Below are 19,318 nucleotides of genomic sequence, written 5' to 3' on the forward strand. Positions count from 1 at the left end.
TATGAATTGTTTTCCCTCTATTTTTTCGTCTAGGTTGAGGACTGAATCCCAATTTGAAGTACCCTTTCCCTCATTTCTCAAAAGCTTACATTTGGGGCGAATCCATGTTGTTTTGGTGAGAGGATTGGTATAGGAAGTTGGATTTTTGGCAAAACTCGTTGGGATCTGGTCTACCGCCTTCATTTCTCCCTGAGCCAAAGCAGATGCTTGATTAACTTACTGTGGTCAACGATGAAAGGGGTGGGTTGCAGCATGAGGTGTGGTTGCAGTAGGAAGAAGAAGAAGAAGGGTAAATAGGTAATTTTAATTTCACTATTTTCTATTGAATAGATTATAAGGGTAAAATAGATATTTTCATTTAAACTCTAACAGCAAACTAACACCGTCAGGTTTTGGGGGTGTCAAATAATTGTTTCAAATGTTGGTAATCGTAAACAAAATGGTAAGAGTAGAGGGGGTGTCCAAGTAATTTTTTCTTACTTAAAATAGACTAATGGTGTATTCCTCCTAAAGAATGCAATACTCTTATCACAATTTCTTTCGAATGCACCTTATCCATTGGTTGCATCCCATTATTAAAGAAAAAAATGACTATCTTTTTTTACTAATTTTGTTTATTGTGCAATTGGGGTTTTAGTCATAACTTCTCTTTTATAGATGAGTTAAATATAGAGAATATAATCTAACGATCAAGATCATATCAAATGATGTAATCCTAAAGTACATCTAATTTCAAGTTTTGCAGAAGCCATTGCAGCAACGAGGAGCATGGAAGTGTGGAAACAAATGATAATGAACTGACAATCTTCTATTTTGAGACTGAATTGGTTAGCCTTACGGTTGAGATGATGGGTTCCATTAGTTGACTCATGATAGATATGACAAAGTGACAAACGACCCTATGGACTCCGATGATTTGAGCTTGCCATAACCCATTTTCAAGTAAGGCTAGAGCAGCAGAGAGGAGGGAAGAAAAGAAGAGACAGTGAAGGGTGGGGCGGAGAGATGTAGCCACTTGACGTACTAATGGTAATTTAGGGATTTTAATTAACTGGGGAGAAAGAGAAGTGAAAGTTTACCTTTTTGGCAGAAAAGAAATTTGGGACAAGAAAGTATGAGTAAACTTAAGACAAGCATATAATAGTGATGGTAAGTGACCCTTCAATTAATTTATACATGGAATTGGTATGCTCGATCACATATTACAATTGCCTTACAAGGTTAATTAATATTCGGATCATTATCGTCTCCTGTTCCACTCAGAGGGGTCAGAAATGATAATCTAACCCTTTGTCCGAATATACTGTTCGAGGGAGATTAAAATGTCATTTCCGCCTCCGTATGAGTGGAACTAGACCACTATACCGGACATGGAATAGGATAGAAAAAAAATCAGTTAATATCCCACCTCCCCTCTCCCCAGAATTTTTATCCTCTCTTGTTATAGCACGATGCTGTAACACATCATGTGATAGCAATAGAGGTCATATACACCATGTGGGGCCCATTGTGCCACATGGCCTCTGCAACATTGCATTATACTGTAACAGGAGAGGATAACGATTCCCCTCTCCCTCTCCTTCTCCCTCATGATCATAACCTCCTCTCAAACATTAAAAAAATAAAAAAATAAATTTTTTGTGTTGAACTTGAACACAATCTTTGCGCTGTGACTCAAAACACTAGCAGAAGGTCCATCAATACCAAAAGTCAAATTATTTTATATTTACCTAGGTTTGTCCAAATCCTTGTTCTTTCACGTAGAAGGTAGATTTTTTATCCAAAAAAAAAAAAAAAAACTTAGAAGGTACATTGTCATTATGTGACATTAAGCCCTATTTATGACTTACTCAAAAAGAAATATTTAATAACCTTTCATGTCAGGTATCCCCACATTTATTTATGTAAACTATTTGTTATCCACGACAAGGGTAATTTCGGAAATCTACTTCAGATAACTTTTTGTGTTGGTAACTTGGTAACGTCTCTGACAATTATCTGACGTGTCAAGGGCCCATTTTTCTTGACCACCAAAGGCCACTATCATCGTGACCGTTAGAGCTACACTTGTATGTCGGTTTTGTGGTTCCAGAAACCACCACTTTGATGCCTTTTCCTGTCAGATGATTGGTCAACTGTACGCTATGTCACACGCTATCTACCTTCTACCATTGGTTTGACCTTGTTTGGACAGTCAATAAATCTATTTATCTGGACCATCAAAACATACTAAGACCGTTAGATTAGCGAAAAATGTGGGCCCAAGAAAAGATCTAGTTGGAACTCGAAAGACTCTCGTGTCCGTCAAACACGGAAGCATTTCTTTGCTAGAAGATGTCTCCCGCTGAGATGGAGTGAAATAAGGCGAAAAATAGTGTTTTCAGTCAAGACGGTTTTTAGATCTTTTAATAAAAATTTAAATATTTTAAAAATAAAAGGTTTTTTTTTTTTTTGAAATAAAAAAAACCATTTATATAAATCCCGACAAATTGGCAATGAATCCGTTTCGCTGCCTGCTTCTTATTGGTCCACTCCTACATTTTGCCCATTTTTTCGAATTCTTCCAAACGAATTCTATCCTTTTCCGCCTTTTCCTCTTAACTCGACATCTCAAATTAGGGCAAACTAAACCTCCCCTCCCAAATTCTCTTGCCTATGGATTCCGCGCTCACACGTGAAACTCCATTTTTTTTCTCCAATGAGAAATTTTAGGCAAATTGGCTTCAACTCCTTCAAAGACGAATTGATTAAGCACGCTTTACCAAAATGGCAGAATCCCAACAATTTCGGAATGAGAAAAGGGCAATTTCGTCACTTGATGACACCATGAGCCATGATCATAACAACCAACAAATTTTATTCTCCCCTTTGTTGGGAGCGTAAGGGCAACGCCCAAAGTGGAGGCTAAATGACCGCTCCACCCTTTTGTGAGAAGCAAAAATCCCATCCCAAGGTGCTTCTGTGTATGGTTTCATTGGCTCCTCGCGCACGTGGCTCATGCGCTTCCCCACAGTGAATTCACCCCCATTTAGTTTAGGGAAAAAGATCTCTGTCGGGGAGTGTAGCGCACACCAGCACTCTCATAAGTCTATCTCTCTCCTTCCCATATGAAAAGAAATTTTTGTCCCATTGTTTTGAGAAGGAGAGAGATAGACACATGGGAGTGTTGGCATAGGCCACACTCTCAGCCAGAAAACTGCTTCCCTTTAGTTTATCACAAATTCCTTGAAACAACCTCATCTTATACGTCAGACTCGAAACTGTAATGCATTTTAGATGCCAATCTAACGCAATTTGGAGCATCTGAGATAGAAAGGAAAGGTTTTTTCCTCCTAACCGATGCCTACCTTCAAGACAGAGACGACTGTTAGTACCGACAAAAAGGAGACAGAGACTGACTGTTCTCCTCTTCATGTTCTTATAGATGAAAATCATTAGACATAATCATTGAATCATGCCTTGAGTCGAAGTATTTATTAGATGCCAAGGGTAGATAAGAGACCCGGAAATAACAAGACCAACTTGATTATTATTATTATGGAAAGAGAATGCTACCTAGGCGCCTACAGTGTGCTGCTCCTACACCCAAACATAGAGACACACGAGATGACCGTCGTCTCTTGATGAATTTTCGCCTTTCCATGGGGGCGTGCAGTCATTGCACGCACCCCTATGTTTGGGCATAGGGGCAGCGCACCCAGGTAGCATTCTTTGTCCCTTATATTTATTATTTTTTGTTAAAGAAAGTTTATTTAAAGAAACATAAAAACGCATGGACAAAGGACATTGTTCTATGACCCCTATGACCATTGTTAGGCTACATAGTGTACGTTAGTGTCTTCTGTGTCTATCTCTCGCCTTCCTCCTATGAAATGACATATTTGCCCTTTATTGTAGGAGAAAAGAGATAGACACTAGGATGCCTTACTGGGCAACTACATAGTTGAATAGGAACCGAATTCCATTTTTCATATATTACCATGGTAACAGTTTTATGCCGCCTATTCATCAAATAGGGGGTGATTTTTTAAATGACTCTCCTTCCCAGTTCCCCTCCCCTATGATGCCATATCCCAAGCAAAAGAAGAAACGCATGGCAGTTCTTGCAGGAGAAGCAACTCTCAGGGCTTTTGTCATATCAGATGTTTTTTTTTATAATTACCTTTATTAACGCTGGAACAAGGTACCGGACCTTTGTCATATCAGATGTCACGACTCTTTCATGTGCTATGTTCACCCTATTATTCTACTTCTCTTGTAGACATGTTGGAATTTTTAATGTTCTTAAAAATTAAAGATTCAAAATGCGTTTGTAGTTTTTTGTTGGGTGTGTTTTGGAGACATCATTTGGTTGTGTCTCTTCCTCTCTTATATAAGAAGATGAGATCTTGAATTTTTCTTCAACATTTTTTGAAGCAACTTCAGTTTCTAATTTCTTCTCTACCGTAGTCTGTCAATGTCAATGACCTAGTGAGTATAGCTTTTTGGACTCTCTACGTATTCACATTTGGTATTGCAACCTATGTGATTTGAGAGTTGTTTTATCTTAGAGGTATAGGTGCATGGTCAACCCGAATTGCATAATTGGGACATCTGAACACTTAACGAGTGCATTGTTTGATGAGACTCAACCCTGCTACCTTCTGCTCCGGTGATACAAGAGGAAATATATTGATGCTATCAATCCTTACTTCAACTTCTACATAGATATTTCGATGACATACATGTTAGGATATTAGATGCTTCCGGTGTAACTTAGACTAGTGGCATAGACTGTAAATATTCTGTCTTTCATATGCTATGTTGTACCATTATTTCATTATATATATAAGAAGATCATCAGCTCAGGGTTTCTCCATTCGGAGAGATCTCATTTCATCTTTCTCTCTGTCTCTCTGTCTCGTATGGTATCAGAGCCATCACAAAGCAGACTTCTCACGATCTTAGCTGAGCTACAAACTGTCATACAAACAAATAAATCTTATATACTACTCTACCTAATCCCTTATCTAGTTGACAACTCCCTTTACATAAAAGGATATTCAAGACTTCTATCAACAAAATCCTCGTCATCGTCGTCTTCCTCCCTCGTCGCAGTCGCTCCCAATTGAACTCGTGTGAACGACAAGAAAGCAAAGAGGGAAACCACATTGTGGGACAAAGGTATGAAAATCCCTTGCACCTAAAACTATCAAATCATTTATTTAAGTGTCCAACTAAATTTGTATAATGAACAATGAGATTAATAGAAGCATTGATACAAATCAATTTTCTTATTCATAATCTCATACTCATTGATTTGTAACAATTTCCATTTACAACAAAAAATCTTCTCACTAATATTGAAAATAATGGATAATCAATTCACCTTTTCATAACTTCATATTCATTGATTGGTAACAGTTTCACTTACAACAAAAAAATCTTCTCACTAATATTGAAATTGATGGATAATCAATTCACCTATTCATAACCTCATATTCATTTTTTTTTTATTTTTTTTCTGTTTTCATTCGATTCCATTTCTTGTCTAGATATCGGTTCAGTGCAATCCGATTTTCAGCCAGTTCCGTCATAACTTGGTCCAAAACCAGTATGATTAGGATCAATTCGATTTGGATTGGGCTTTTTCAATCTATTTTAACGATCGAGCTAGGTTTTGACACCTCTAATGTAGAGTGAAAATAGTTTAAAATGAGAGCTATCGAGGACGACGATTGTAGAAGCGTGGTGGTTTGTTATGTGCTTATTAAGACCCACTCTAGTGTTTAGACGTTAGATTAGACCAGCGTAATATGGGATAGGTTAAAGGACTTGTTTTAATGCGTTCTATCAGTTCTAGAGTTTTGCTAGATTGAACCCCATTAGGCACATAAGATAACCCTTCAATTAATATACAAAGAATTGATGTGCCACATCACATATCACAATTTGACTTCTAGGATTAATTGTCCCTCTCCCTCTCACCCTCCCATTGAACTTGAACACAATCTTTGTACCGTAACTCAAAACCTACAAATTTATTTAATGGCAGAAGGTCCTTCATAGCAAAAGTCAAATTATGTTATACTTACCTAGGTTTGTCCAAATCCTTCTTCTTTGACTAAGTTTGATTGTCCAACTAGTTATCCAAACCGTTTAACTAAAAAAAAAAAAAAAAAAAACCAGTTATCCAAACCACATTCCTGGTCACTTTCTCTATATGACATTAAACCCTATTTCTTCCTTTTCTCGTTTGGTTAAAGACATTAAACCCTATTTATGACTTACAAAAAAGGATATATTTAAGAACTTTCCATCCATGGAAGGTATGTCCCCATTTATTTATGTAACTATTTACTTATTTTTGGTTGTTTACAAATTGAGTCAGGTCCCACTGGACCACCACAAGCAACCAAAACCGGGCTGAACTTTATAATCCGCAGCTGGTTGCAATAAATTATCCATAAGGGTAATTTCGGAAAACTACTTCAGATAAACACATCAACCACTCTTGCAATTACCTGACGTGTCAGGGGCTCCACGTTTCATTAATATATTTTTGTTGACCATCAAAGGCCACTATCATGACAATGACCGTTAGAGAACTACACTTGTGTCGGCCTGTGCTTCCGGATACTTCGACGTTGATGCCTTTTCCAGTCAAATGGTTGGACCCGTACTTATAACAACTATACGCTACGTCACACGAGATCTATTTACCGTCTAATATTGTTTTGATCTTTGTTTAAAGCAGGCAACAAATCTACATAACCTCGACCATCAAAAGCTATTAAGACCGTTAGATTAGCGAAAAATGTGGGCCCAATAAAAGATCTGGTTGGAACTCAAAAGACTCTCGTGTCCGTCAAACACGGATCCATTTCCTTTGCTAGAAGATGTCTCACGCTATAAATAAGGGCGAAGGTCAGTGTTTTCAGTCAAGACGGTTTTTAGAGATTATAATAAATTTATATAAATTTATTTTAAATAAAAAATTATTTATATAAATCCCGACAAGTTGGCAATAAGTCCGTTTCGCTGCCTGCTTCTCATTGGTTCACTCCTACATTTTACCCCTGTTTTTTCGAATTCTTCCAAACGACTTCTGTCCTTCCCGCCTTTTCCTCTTAACTCGACATCTCAAATTAGGGCAAACTTTAACTAACCCTCCCTTCTCATACACCATAAGAACGGTCTACTAAAACCCCTTTCCTTCCTTCCATTTTATACTTATTTCTTGAAAGGTTGATTCCAATCCGATGCTAACCAGCGCTCTCATGTAAGACTGTTTGAGGCAAGTTTACTTTACTGGCTTCAACTCCTTTCGAGACGAATTAATTAAGCAATGCTTACCTAAATCCCAACAATTTCGTAATGACAAAAGGGTAGTTTCGTCATTTTAAAAATACAACAACTCCTATTCCTCGGAACAGCCTTATCTTAAAGGTCAGATTCGAAACAATAAGGCATTTTAGATGCCAATCTAAGGGAAAGAGAAGATGTTTTTTTCTCTTGAATGTTGGGTAGGGGTAAAGTTGTAGTTTTGATAAATAAGTGAGGGTAAAATCAGTTCGAACATCTCCGCTTTTGCTTCCGTGCCCCTTCTCCGACCCCAAGACGGCACTGTCTTCTACTCTATTTTGTTCCCTCTTTTGTGTACTCTTTACCGTCTGTCTCCCTTGCTGGTTGAGTGTGAACTCTCTTCAACACAGAAAGGGCGAAAACAACGGTAGAGGCATCAGAAAAATCTCTCTCAGAGAAAACCTATTTCATAATTGAAATCTTTCTGTGTTCGTTTCAGATCTTTAGCTCTTGAGAGCACTAACAATGGCGTATGCGATGGAAAACCAGCTTCGTAGTGTCGATGTCGATCCAAACATCTGGAAAGCCTGCGCTGGTACCTCTGTTGAAATCCCAACCGTTGATTCTAGGGTTTACTACTTCCCTCAAGGTCACGCCGAGCAATCCTCGTCTCCACCAAATTTCTCTTCTCTTGTATTCAAGAAACCCTCTGTGCACTGCCGAATCCTCTCCATTCACTTCCTTGCGAATCCAGACACCGATGAGGTTTTTGCAAAGATTCGTCTCCAACCTGTCGATGAATCTCATTCTTTTGGAATTCACTGTATGTCCCCGGTGCAGTTACAGACACCGGCTCCAATAGCTTCTAAAGGTGACGGTGATAAGGGTGAAGAGAAGATTATGTCCTTTGCGAAGATACTCACTCCTAGTGATGCCAATAATGGTGGTGGGTTCTCAGTTCCGAGGTTTTGTGCTGATTCAATCTTCCCGCCCTTGAACTACAAAGTAGAGCCTCCAGTACACATAATTTCAGTGAAAGATGTTCATGGAATGGTATGGGACTTTCGGCATATTTACCGTGGGACTCCGCGGAGGCATTTGCTGACTACTGGGTGGAGCAAGTTTGTGAATCACAAGAAGCTTGTGGCTGGTGATTCTGTGGTTTTCATGAAAAATAGGAACGGTGAGCTCTTTGTTGGGGTCAGAAGAACTGCTAGGACTAGTGAAAGTGTGGATTGTTTGCGTTGGAACTGCCAATATGCGTCGGGTGCTTCTGCTGTGGTGAAATTGGAAGAGGAGTTTGGAAACGGAGAGGGGTTCTCGAGGACAGAGAGGGGGAAGGTTCCGTCTGAATCAGTGGTGGAAGCTGCTGAATTAGCAAGGTCAGGTATGCCTTTTGAGATTGTTTATTATCCGAAAGCAGGTACACCGGATTTCATAGTGAAGGCAGAGACTGTGGAGGAGTCTAGGCGTATATTTTGGACAGCAGGAATGAGGGTGAAGATGGCTGTTGAGACAGAGGATTCATCTAAGATGACACAGTTCCAGGGTACTGTTTCATCGGTTGCAATTCAACAACCTGGGCCATGGCATCACTCACCATGGCGTATGCTTCAGGTAAATCTTTGTGTTGCATTCTAATTTTTGTTTGGGTTCCTGTTTATGACTTATTTTTATGTCTTGGATCTTTCGAGGTTTCCTGTTTTAGTCTATGATTCTCTGCATTGAATTTATGCTTTATGCACTTTTTGAAAGGATTGTCAGTGTTTCTTGATCTGGTTAGGATTTCTGGGAGGAATTTTTGTGTTTCAGATTGAAAGTATTGGATATTTAAGAAATATGTTATTTTAGTGACGCAGATTGGATGGACAATATAAGTAGTGGTAGTGTCTGGTATTCTCCTGGTTGATAACCAAGAGACAATTCATTCTTACAGATAAAAGTCCATCAAAAGAATTGTTGGACTTAAACTGACAATGGTTGTGATTTTGTAAAGTTTGGTCTATACGGGTTAGATGTGTTCGTGATTTGTCCAGAAAATAAATGTAAATAATCTGATAATGCAGCTGGATGAGTGGGCAAAAGACTGTTCATTATCCATTTGTTCCTCAAGATAAAGAAGCATAGGGGAAGGCCCTTTCTCTTTTAAGAAGCAATCTTCTCTTTTGAACTTCCATTGTTTAGTTTTGAGGAGATGGAAGTATGAGATTATTCTTCACTCCTTGCAATTGAGAGTTTGTTTGCAATGTTGGAGATAGTTGTTTGCGTAGTTAACTGAGTTTGGTGATATACTTGTATTCCAAATTTTGAGCAGTTAACTAATGCATCCCAAATTGGATATGAGTGCATTTGTGAGAAACTATCTATTAATCATCGCTCCTTTGCTTTTCCTATGTGTTCTATAAGAGTTATACATATAATCTGGAATTATTTCTTTTGTTGTGTGTGTTTTTTGTTTTTTAAGTCATGTATTTTAATATCAGGTAACTTAAGTTGTTGTCTCACTCTTATGATTATTGTTTCAGGTTAAATGGGATGAGCCTGAAGTTATGCAAAAGCTAAAGAGAGTAAGCCCATGGGAAGTTGAATTAGTTGCAACCACATCACCACTTCAGTCGCCATACCCTCCCATTAAGAAACTTAAAGTTCTTCAAAATCCTGATTTTCTTACCGATGGAGAGGCGGGAGGCTTGTACTTTCCTATGGCCGGATTAACTAATCCTGTGAGGGGGAACTTGAGTCAATCATTGTTTAGTTATAACTCTCTTCCTGTTGGCATGCAGGGAGCCAGGCAAGATTCATATTGTGTATCAAGTTTATCAAATTTCGTATGTAACAATCGCTATCAGATGTATTCTGATAATTTGTATGGGAATGTGGCAACCAAGTCTAGTTGTGTATCCACTGAATTGAACATTGGCAGTACGTCACAGTCTGACAACTCATCACCAAATAGTCAAAGTAGTGTGCATTTCTTTGGCACGGAACTCTTCGGCAATCGTAGTTGTAGCACAACAGCAAAATCTTGTAGCACAACTGCAAAATCTGGTATGTGTTCATTTAAGTTGTTTGGTAAAGTAATCCAAACAAACCAGCCGGTTGAGAGTGGGTCCGTTGACATTGGGTGTTCGGAAGATGATAGTAGTAAAGGATACAAAAAGATTGAGGGTACCAATAATCCACTGCATCCTTCTTCATCGTGCTCTTACAACAAGCTTTATGATGGCCTTGATGTTCCATGTCAACGAGGCTCAGCTGTGAAGGGATAATGATTGCATTGTGTCATGCAGATGAAAAGCTGTACAGGTATGAGTAAATTTTGTTTTCTAGCACTTTTTGAAAAATTGTCAAGTGACTGTTATTATCATTAGAAATTGTAAAATCATTAGTATATGCTGAATTTATTGATTAGTTCTAGAGATAGTTAATAACATTCTGGTTTTTTAGTCATTTAATTTTGAAACTTTGCAACTTGTATTGTGTGGTATCATGTTCTTTTGGGAGAGTATGCCGATATGATAATAATGAGGTGTGGGCTTTGCATCTAATATTCTAATAATATTATTTTGTATGGTATTTCATGACTAAGTCCTGACTTATTCGTTAAAGTATTAAAATATATCTTCTTTTCACCATAACAAAATCATGTTGTTACCCCCTAGTTCAGATGTGGTGGTTGTTGGAGTTGGATGGTGTTTTTTCCCTTGGATATTTAGATAATGATGTGGGAAAAATTCCCAAGTCCCCATGACCACCTAGAGGGTAATGATATTTTTTGGTCTAGAGTCAACATGTTCATTATGTAGCCTCCAAGATATGGCATTAAAATCTCATTTGTGGTACCTTATCAATGGAAATTTGATGGTTGGAACTTTATATTTCTTATGCTTGCATCTGATGTATCCAACATAAACGTATGTTGATGCTGAATAAAATTGAAGCAACAAAACGACATTCTCAAACTGTATTTTTCGGGGTTATCATTCTCTTTCAACTTGATATTGCTTGCTTGATTCACTTTTAATTATGGATTGTTTTATTTACATAAATATTGAAGGCAGTGCATTATCAATCAAGTGTAATATTGTAAAATTCTTTGAAGCGCTAATGCAAGTAGATGAATTGACTGATCTGTGGTCTATACAGGCTTGTTAATTATTTCAATTGTTTTGGGTTGCAAAATTGATAGGGAGAAGGAAAGCTCATGTAAGCTTGTAAATTATTTCAATAGTTTTTGTTTACAGTCTCTTTAATGTTCATTTCTGTGCCTTTTGAGCAGGTATTTCTAGACAAGGCAGGAAGCTAACTATGTAGCTGACTCTTGGAGCAATAAATTGACCAAGTTGGGTTGTTTCTAGATGCTATGTTTGAACCTTCTAGTTTTTAGTCTCACTTTGTGTTAATGTGGAACCAATATAGTCTTGTTTTGATTTTTTTAATCATTTGGTGGACAGTAAAAACAATTTGAGAGTTTTGGATTTGGTTATCATGTTTGTGTAAATTTCTTTGATTGTGGGTGGTGTGGAAGAAAGTCATCCTTGGTTTTTTTGTTTATATGTATTAATCTTATTCCTGATTTTTTTGTTTAATTTTTTTTTTTTTTTTTTTTTTGTTCTTTTAGGGAAATTATCAGCGCTACCCCTTGAGTATGGGTGCTTTAAAATAACGGTAACGGTTGACATTTCATTGTTATTATTTTCCTCTCATTGTTGAACATGGATGTAAACCGATATCCTAAATCCAAATTCAATTTGCATCCCTATCTGTTTTGGGTTTAGGGTTATTTGTATTTGTTTCTTGTTTTGGTAAGAATTTGTTTCCGTTTAAGGGTATTCGGATTTAAATTCAAATAATCCGGAAATTTTTTTTTTATCCGATTCGAATAGATATCAACTAATAAGAAAAAAGGAAAAAAAAGAAAATGCTACTGGGGTGTGTGTGGTATGCTGTCCTTGTACCTAGATATTAGTGAGTTAAATTATCATTGTGCCCTTGGGAAATTCTGCCTCTTCATCGCATGATTTTTAAGGATTTTTAAAGAATCAACATTTAAACTAAGAATCATGAGACTAAGACAATTGAGAGTGCATTGTATTCTTCTGGGGAAGAAGGTTTGGGTTACACAAGTCTGAGATGTAATCGAGAATAGTCGAAAATCCGAATTTGTTCACATCCGTATCCGTTTACTTCTCTATCGGATTGGTTCATTTTTAAATATCTTGATGTTATTCTGTTGAGGAATGCACCTTGCGATGTAGGAGGTATGGGCTTTCCGTTGGAGTCTTTTTAAGAGTTTCTGAATTTAAGAAATGATTCTCCCTCATAACATTAGAAGTCTTTTGTTTTGTGATGTGTTCGTTGTGGATTTGGCTCCTGTCCTGGCGTGGCGGGAGCCGGAGCATCAGCACCCTCATAGATGGTGCCACGTGGACTACTTAACATCCAACGGTTGGAACAAATTTAACCTCCAAATCCTTCAGCTTCGTCGGGTCACTCCCTAACCCGAAAGAGGATTTGGCTCTCCCTTGCGAACAAGAAGACCAGGCGCCACTACTCCTCTTCTTCAATGGCTTCCGACGATGCTCACCTCTGCCAGGTCTAGGTAATCCGTCGGATCCCTCTCTTTTTCTATCTCTCTCTCTTTCATTTTCGCTCTTTGCCCAAACCTAACCCCAACCCACACGAAGAGAGGAAATCAACGACTTCGCATTCCAGCAGCGAGAGTTCCAGCCACACAACCACGATGAACGAAGCAGCTTTTGTGCCTTCGTCATCGAGCTCTGCTTCAGTAGCAACAACAGGAGTGTTCAATTTCCACGATTCGAGCCTGTTTGTCACTCAGAACCCTAACCTGAACACAGATTTCGAGCCGTCGTTGTTGGATAACCTCGAGCAGGCGTCGGACGGTGGGATTTTCCCGGAGATCAGGAGCTTTACGAGCTCGTTGGCAGCTTCGAATCCAACATGTATGGGGTTTAATTTCTCAGCCGTTTCGGTTCCATCACCAACAACATCAACAACAACAAGAAGACCAGAAGATAGTGAGCGTGAGTGAGGAGATGAAGATGCCAAAGTTAACAACGTGGTTCATGGTTCAGACGGTGCTGGACAGCATGGCTAAGATGCAGAGCAAGAACACTATTGGAGATGGAAGAAGGTTAACAGAGTTAGCTTGGCGGAGGAATGGAGATCAAGAACTGTACAACTGGGGAAGCTCTGTGGATCAAAGTTATTGGAGTCAGAATCAATGGGCCGACAGTGATCAACCTCTCTACATCGCATGAACTCAAACACACCAGTCTCACCATTTTTGAGTTATTAATAGAAAAACAGAGGAACATGAACAGAGAAAGATTTTGAAACTTTCCACCTGTGTAAATTTTCGTTTAGCCTTTTTTGCTTTTGTAGATGTGCTTGAAGCTTTAGCTTGATCATGGTGTGCCTCTCTGCAATACTTCAACTAACTTGCGTAGGTTTTCTTTTAAAATTTCCCTTTTTCTTTCTTTTAATCGTTGTGAGAAGGAAATGTTATTACAATACAAAGATATTGAAGTTTTACTTTCTTTTTCCTGGTTTTCAATCTTCTTCTTCTTCCCCTCTCTCTCTGCTTCTCAACCCTTGTGTTGAGTTCAGTTCAGATCTGGCGGAGGTGAGCATCGTCGGAAGCCATTGAAATGGCGCCTGGTCTCCTTGTTCGCAGGGGAGAACCAAATCCTCTTTCGGGTTAGGGAGTGATCCGACAAAGATGAAGGGTTTGGAGACTAAAGTTATTCCAACCGTTGGATGTTGAGCAATCCACGTGGCATCATCTGTGGGGTGTGTTGGATGCTCCAGCTCCCGCCACTGCAGGACAGGAGCCAAATCCGTTCGTTGTTGGGCTCCAAGCAGCCGAATCATATCCAGATCAAACCTGTGTGCCTTGGTATTGATACTAGCTGATACTGGATCGGTGTACAAAAATATGAAGGGCAAAATAGTAACGAAAAGGTATTCGCATCTTAGAGGGAAAATCATCCGATCCGAGCTGAGACTGCGGTTCTATACTGATATCGATATTAGTGCTGATACAGATACCGGCACAGATACCGGGAACTAAAACCATGTTTCAAGTTTCAACATGAATTTTAAATTGGCCTAATTCCGATCCCTGTTTAACAGGCCAGTTGGTTACAGTATCCAGGAGTGTTACTCGTTTATCTGAGTAAATTTTTCATTACCAAAAAAACCATGAATTTTAAATTTGGTGATGATAATGTTTAGAGTTAAAACTTCAAAGTGATAGGTGCTTCACCTGACTAACTATCTCATTTTTTATTGGAAATCAACATTCATCGGTCAATGGAGTTTGATAAAAACAAAAAAACCTCTTCCTTATCCCAACTAAATGGGGTCAGATACATGGATCTTTGCCTTCCAATCAGCTCTATTCGAGGTCATACTAGATACAAGGCCTAAGCTATGCATGTGTTTCCCCACTTCTCTTAAGGTCATTTTAGGTCTGCCTTTGTCTCTTTACTTCCTTCAATCTGAATCAAATCACTCCTTTGTACTGGAGCATCCAAAGGCCTCTGTTGAATTTGGCCCTACCGCTTCAAATGACTTTTTTGTTACTTATCATGAAGTTGGATAAGTTGTCAATTTTTTTTCAAGGTTTTAGTAATTGGATATCCAATTGGTATCGGTCTCGGTCGATTCTGATATTGATCAAGACATGGTATCGAGTCAGATCGAGCTGATTTTGTTGGATCGATATTGACCAGGAAAAAAAAACTTACAATGTAGAAAAATATGGGAAAATTTAAACAAATAAGTTTTTTTTTTTTGTGGGTGAAATATTGCTCAAAATGGGGCCTAAATTACATTATGTAAAAATAGTATATATATATATAATATTTGATTTTTTTTTATGAAAACATAGAAGAAAAAATTAATATAAAATAGAGACTACAAAATAAATAAATAAAAAAACGTCCTTATCCACTCTATACTCCCACTTCTCAACCCTGGCTTTCTGTGCTAGAAAGGGAGCAACCCCTCATACAACGGTAAGAGCAAGAAGACGATGGGAGAGGTCAGGCGACCTCCCGCAACCCAGCGCATCCCCCGTCAAGAGGGGTGGGGGACCAACAGAAAATTAGGTCAAGGGTAGGTGGTTTGGGCTCTCATGTTGGAATTCAAGGCAGCGCCACCACCACCATTCAAGAAACTAGCATCGCTCTACAAGCAACGATCGTAGGCTCCCGATACTTATCGTGATGAAGCTTGGCTGAAACGGAAAGGAAACTACAGGAGGAGTTGACGAAGTCGGATTGTCACCAATGAAGACCTCGATGAGTTTAAGGCATGTATTGGGTTTGGTTTTGGATTTGATTCTCCAAATTTGGTTCGCAAGCTTTTCGATACTTTGCCAACTTTGGATCTCTACTATGCCGTCAACAAGCAATATAGTGATAGCATTTCGAAGTCATCGTCTTCAGCTACACCTTCAAAGTGCGATCCGTCATCTCCTCCTAGAAGTCCTCACACTATCTTCAGCCCTGGTGTCGATCCTCGGATAGTGAAGGCGAGATTGAAGCAATGGGCACAGGTCGTTGCTTGTTCGCTGTGGCAACCTTCTCATTGATTTCAAGCGAACAAAACCCGACATCTGACAAATCTATCAATAGAGTGAATAAAAATGAGGAAGAAATTGCAACAAAAAAAAAAATTTTGAGCATTGATTTTTTCCCTCTTACCCAATTCCATTATGTTGTGAAAGTAAATGATTTGACAGATCAACTTGGACAGAAAAAGAAAAAAAAAAACAACTCCTCACAATTCATACTAACCATACATAAGTTTAAAGGAGTTAAAATTAGTACAAACCAATTGAATCTTTAAAAATATTTCGAAGGCCTCCCATAGCTAAACTACACCATGCTTCTTTGGAGCTAGAGATGTCAACTTCTAGGACCCTGTCCAGATTTCTACTGATTTGATTTCCAACATCCTGCATGCTTTCATCCTTTGAAATAGATCCCTCACTTCTATCTCGATTTTACAACTTATCAATCCATGTCCAAAAGTTGCAAAGATAAAATTACTTAGAAAAGAAAAAAAATGAATGAAACCCATCCAACTTCCTTCGTTATATCATCAAAGTTATTAGCACAACTTTAGTAATATCCATGAAACAATAAGGGGCATTCGTACAATCAGAAGTGGTTGAAAGATTTAGAGATAGGTCAAGATCTTTGACCCACTTCGAGATATTTGCAAGAATAGCATAAGGATTGGGTTTAAAGCCTTTGAAGGCCTATATGCATTGAAGGGCTAAATCATAATCAATCACTCTTGTGAGAGTAAAGAGTTTGCATTGAAGATTGAAATATGGCGGTTGAGCTCCATTGAAGACTAGGGAACATTGTGTGTGTGTGTGTGGATGAAGTGAAAGAAGACTAGAAGGAGACTACCTAGTCAGAATACTTGGAAGATTCAAGTCTTCCCTCCCTTGAGGTCAGATGAAAATTCCAGTTATCTACTGGGGGCCACTGTAAAGCTTACTTAGATTGTGGTTACACCAGAGAGGTAATCACTTAGTAACAAGTCCATATGTTAGCCTAGGTTGTATATGTTGAACACCTGTTGGCAATTTACTGTAATTGTGAGACTTGTAATTTATTTTGACTCATTATCTTTGTAACCTATCAAGTAGGGGCTTGACAGGAGTTGGGGTTGTTGCCACTACAAGAAATGTGATTTTTGGCGACGGTTAGAAAAATGTACCATAGCTAAAAATAATTTTTGACGACGGTTAATATGCTATTGTCGCCCTATATATTTTTCGTGACGGTTTGAAATTTTCCGTCGTGGATAACAAAATTGAGCGACAGTTTATAATCTACCGTCATGGAAAATATAATTTAGGCGACGGTTTATAATTGTCTGTCGTGGAAAATCTAATTTGGGTGACGTTTTTCAGTTATCCGTCGTTGAAAATAGGTATTAATTTGCGACTCTAATAAAAACACCGTCGTCTATTATTCTAATCCGCGACGGTAGTAATACTTTCGTCGTCATATAACAAAATATACGACGTTAATAATATTACCGTCGCGATTCAACCGTTAGCATTTTTTTGCGTTTTGATTTTTCTTTTTCCCGCTTTCTCTATCAGTCTATCCCATTCCCGCACGAAATCCTCTCTCTCTCTTCTCAGGCCGACCTCTCTCTTCGATTCCCGCAAACCATTCTATGTGAAACCCTAACCCCCTTCTTACATCTCAATTTCGGCCTCCTTTTCTCTCGCTCTCGACCTCCATATCGAAATGCCCTATGTGTAGCCCCAATCCCATTCTCATATCTTAATCTGACCTCTTTTCTTCCGCCCGCCCTCCCTCTCGAAAACCTCCTCTTTACAACCCTAGTCCCAAATTAGAGAAGGGATTAAAATGGTTTTTAATTACCAAAGGAAAAAAGGAGGAGTCATCTTCAACATTTGATTGTGAACACCAGTGGCAGGAGGAAGAGACTCAATCGATTGAACCCCTCTACAGGGCTTTGTGTGGCCTGAAATTTCAGGCCAATGGTTTCAACTCTGAGTTCTATCGGCATCAACACTTCACAACTTCCATTAACAACTAAATAAAGAGTGCTTGATCTCTGAAATTTCTCCAGGCAGCAGTTGCAGTAAAGAAGCTTGTTGGGACTTTTGTAAATTTTGAGGATCTTTTTTCCTCTCCCCCTTGATTTATTTCAAAAATGAGAAGATAAAAATAATAATGGTCTAACACTTGAATTTTTGTTCGTCTTAGTTCTGACAGTCGATTACAACAACCCCTCTCCACCACCTTCTCTCTTGTTCGCGTCCCCTCATTGAGCATTTATCGCTCGACACGAGAGGATGGTGGAAACAGAGGTTATAAGAGAATTCCCCGCTTGAACCGCCATCTCTCGCAAGGTTTGGTTCTCTCTCTCTAAGGTTGACTGTGATGTTTGCCGGTCTCTCTGTCAAACTGGTGTTTGAACTTGTTAGTTTTGATTTCCCCCACTTCTCTCATTATTTGCATGCAATTCTTCTCTATCTACTCGCTAGGGTTTATCGTAGTACTTTAGTATTTGTTAAAGTGTGTTTTGATTTTCTTAGGTTTCCAGTTGTCCATTGCATAGGCTTTTTTTTATCTCTTCCCCTCCCTTCTATATAGTTGTGTCTAGATGTAATCGGTGTTCATCTAGTAGTATCTTATAGCTTCTTCTTATTATTTTAACAATTGAACTGAATGCCTTTAATGGTGCAGTTTTTCTATCTTTCATAGATGATTACTATTTGGGTTTAGGATAGCTAGTTTGCTGAATCTCATCTAACATAGCAAAGTGATTGATACAATAAAAGTTAAATCAGAAATTTTTAAGTGGATGGGTTATCCAGTGTTTTGTGAGTGTTGTGAAGGATAAAAGAACTTGGTTTGTGCCATTCCCATTAAATCAAAGATGTGTGGATTTTTTTGTGAGTGTTGTGTAGGATAAAAGAGCTTGGTTTGTGCCATTCCCATTAAATCAAAGATGTGTGGATTTGTCTTGGAGTTGTCAATTAAAGGAGCAAGACTCCTTACAAATTAAGTTGGAGGTCTGCTCAAGTTCTATCGTGAGGAGTCATAGAAGCTGGAATGACTCTCAGCTGCATTAATAGGAAGTCACAATGTCTCCTGATGCTTTTTTGGGTGTCAAATCCTTATCAAAGGGTTTTTCACTACCAAAAATAAGATAAATTCTTAAAACTAAGAGCTGAAAGGACATTGTCAGATTAATGGTACACTTTGATCCAATCTAATGCATGGGTATTTTTGAAAACTTGTTTATGTGAATCTTTTATCCATTTTACATTCCCAACTTGAGTAGTTGCAAAATTCTGCCATTAGTTAATAATTTAGTGTAACTAGTAAATCAGAGTATTTGTCCATTGGATTGAATAGTTGATTCTTTTATTTCAAAGTTTCTACTTGATTAGCGGGAAAAACTCTCCAGTTTTGATGATGTTCTGCCGTGGGGATTTAAA

The 19,318-nt window shown here is 38.4% G+C and overlaps 2 protein-coding genes across 2 annotated transcripts; both read left to right on the forward strand.

The window, feature by feature from the left end:
* Positions 1-7,769: 7,769 nt before the first annotated feature.
* Positions 7,770-11,765, forward strand: LOC122653638 (auxin response factor 17-like). Its single transcript, XM_043847543.1, has 3 exons — positions 7,770-8,901; positions 9,810-10,590; positions 11,564-11,765. Exons 1-2 carry the CDS (start codon positions 7,810-7,812, stop codon positions 10,551-10,553), a joined length of 1,836 nt encoding a protein of 611 aa, XP_043703478.1. The 5' UTR covers positions 7,770-7,809; the 3' UTR covers positions 10,554-10,590; positions 11,564-11,765.
* Positions 11,766-13,343: 1,578 nt separating this feature from the next.
* LOC122654959 lies at positions 13,344-15,907 on the forward strand. The gene is made up of 2 exons (XM_043849212.1): positions 13,344-13,512; positions 15,609-15,907. Exons 1-2 carry the CDS (start codon positions 13,344-13,346, stop codon positions 15,905-15,907), a joined length of 468 nt encoding a protein of 155 aa, XP_043705147.1.
* The last annotated feature ends 3,411 nt before the right edge of the window (positions 15,908-19,318 follow it).

Source organism: Telopea speciosissima, chromosome 3 (assembly GCF_018873765.1).
Source record: "Telopea speciosissima isolate NSW1024214 ecotype Mountain lineage chromosome 3, Tspe_v1, whole genome shotgun sequence".
NCBI classification, from domain to species: Eukaryota; Viridiplantae; Streptophyta; class Magnoliopsida; order Proteales; family Proteaceae; genus Telopea; species Telopea speciosissima.

Excerpts from the sequence above, each read along its gene's own strand:
- LOC122654959 (XM_043849212.1), top strand. The coding sequence starts at position 13,344 with ATGAAGATGCCAAAGTTAACAACGTGGTTCATGGTTCAGACGGTGCTG. Across the intron at positions 13,513-15,608 it reads GGGAAGCTCTGTGGATCAAA|ACCTCGATGAGTTTAAGGCA; the intron begins GTTATTGGAGTC and ends TCACCAATGAAG.
- LOC122653638 (XM_043847543.1), top strand. The coding sequence starts at position 7,810 with ATGGCGTATGCGATGGAAAACCAGCTTCGTAGTGTCGATGTCGATCCA. Across the intron at positions 8,902-9,809 it reads CACCATGGCGTATGCTTCAG|GTTAAATGGGATGAGCCTGA; the intron begins GTAAATCTTTGT and ends TTATTGTTTCAG.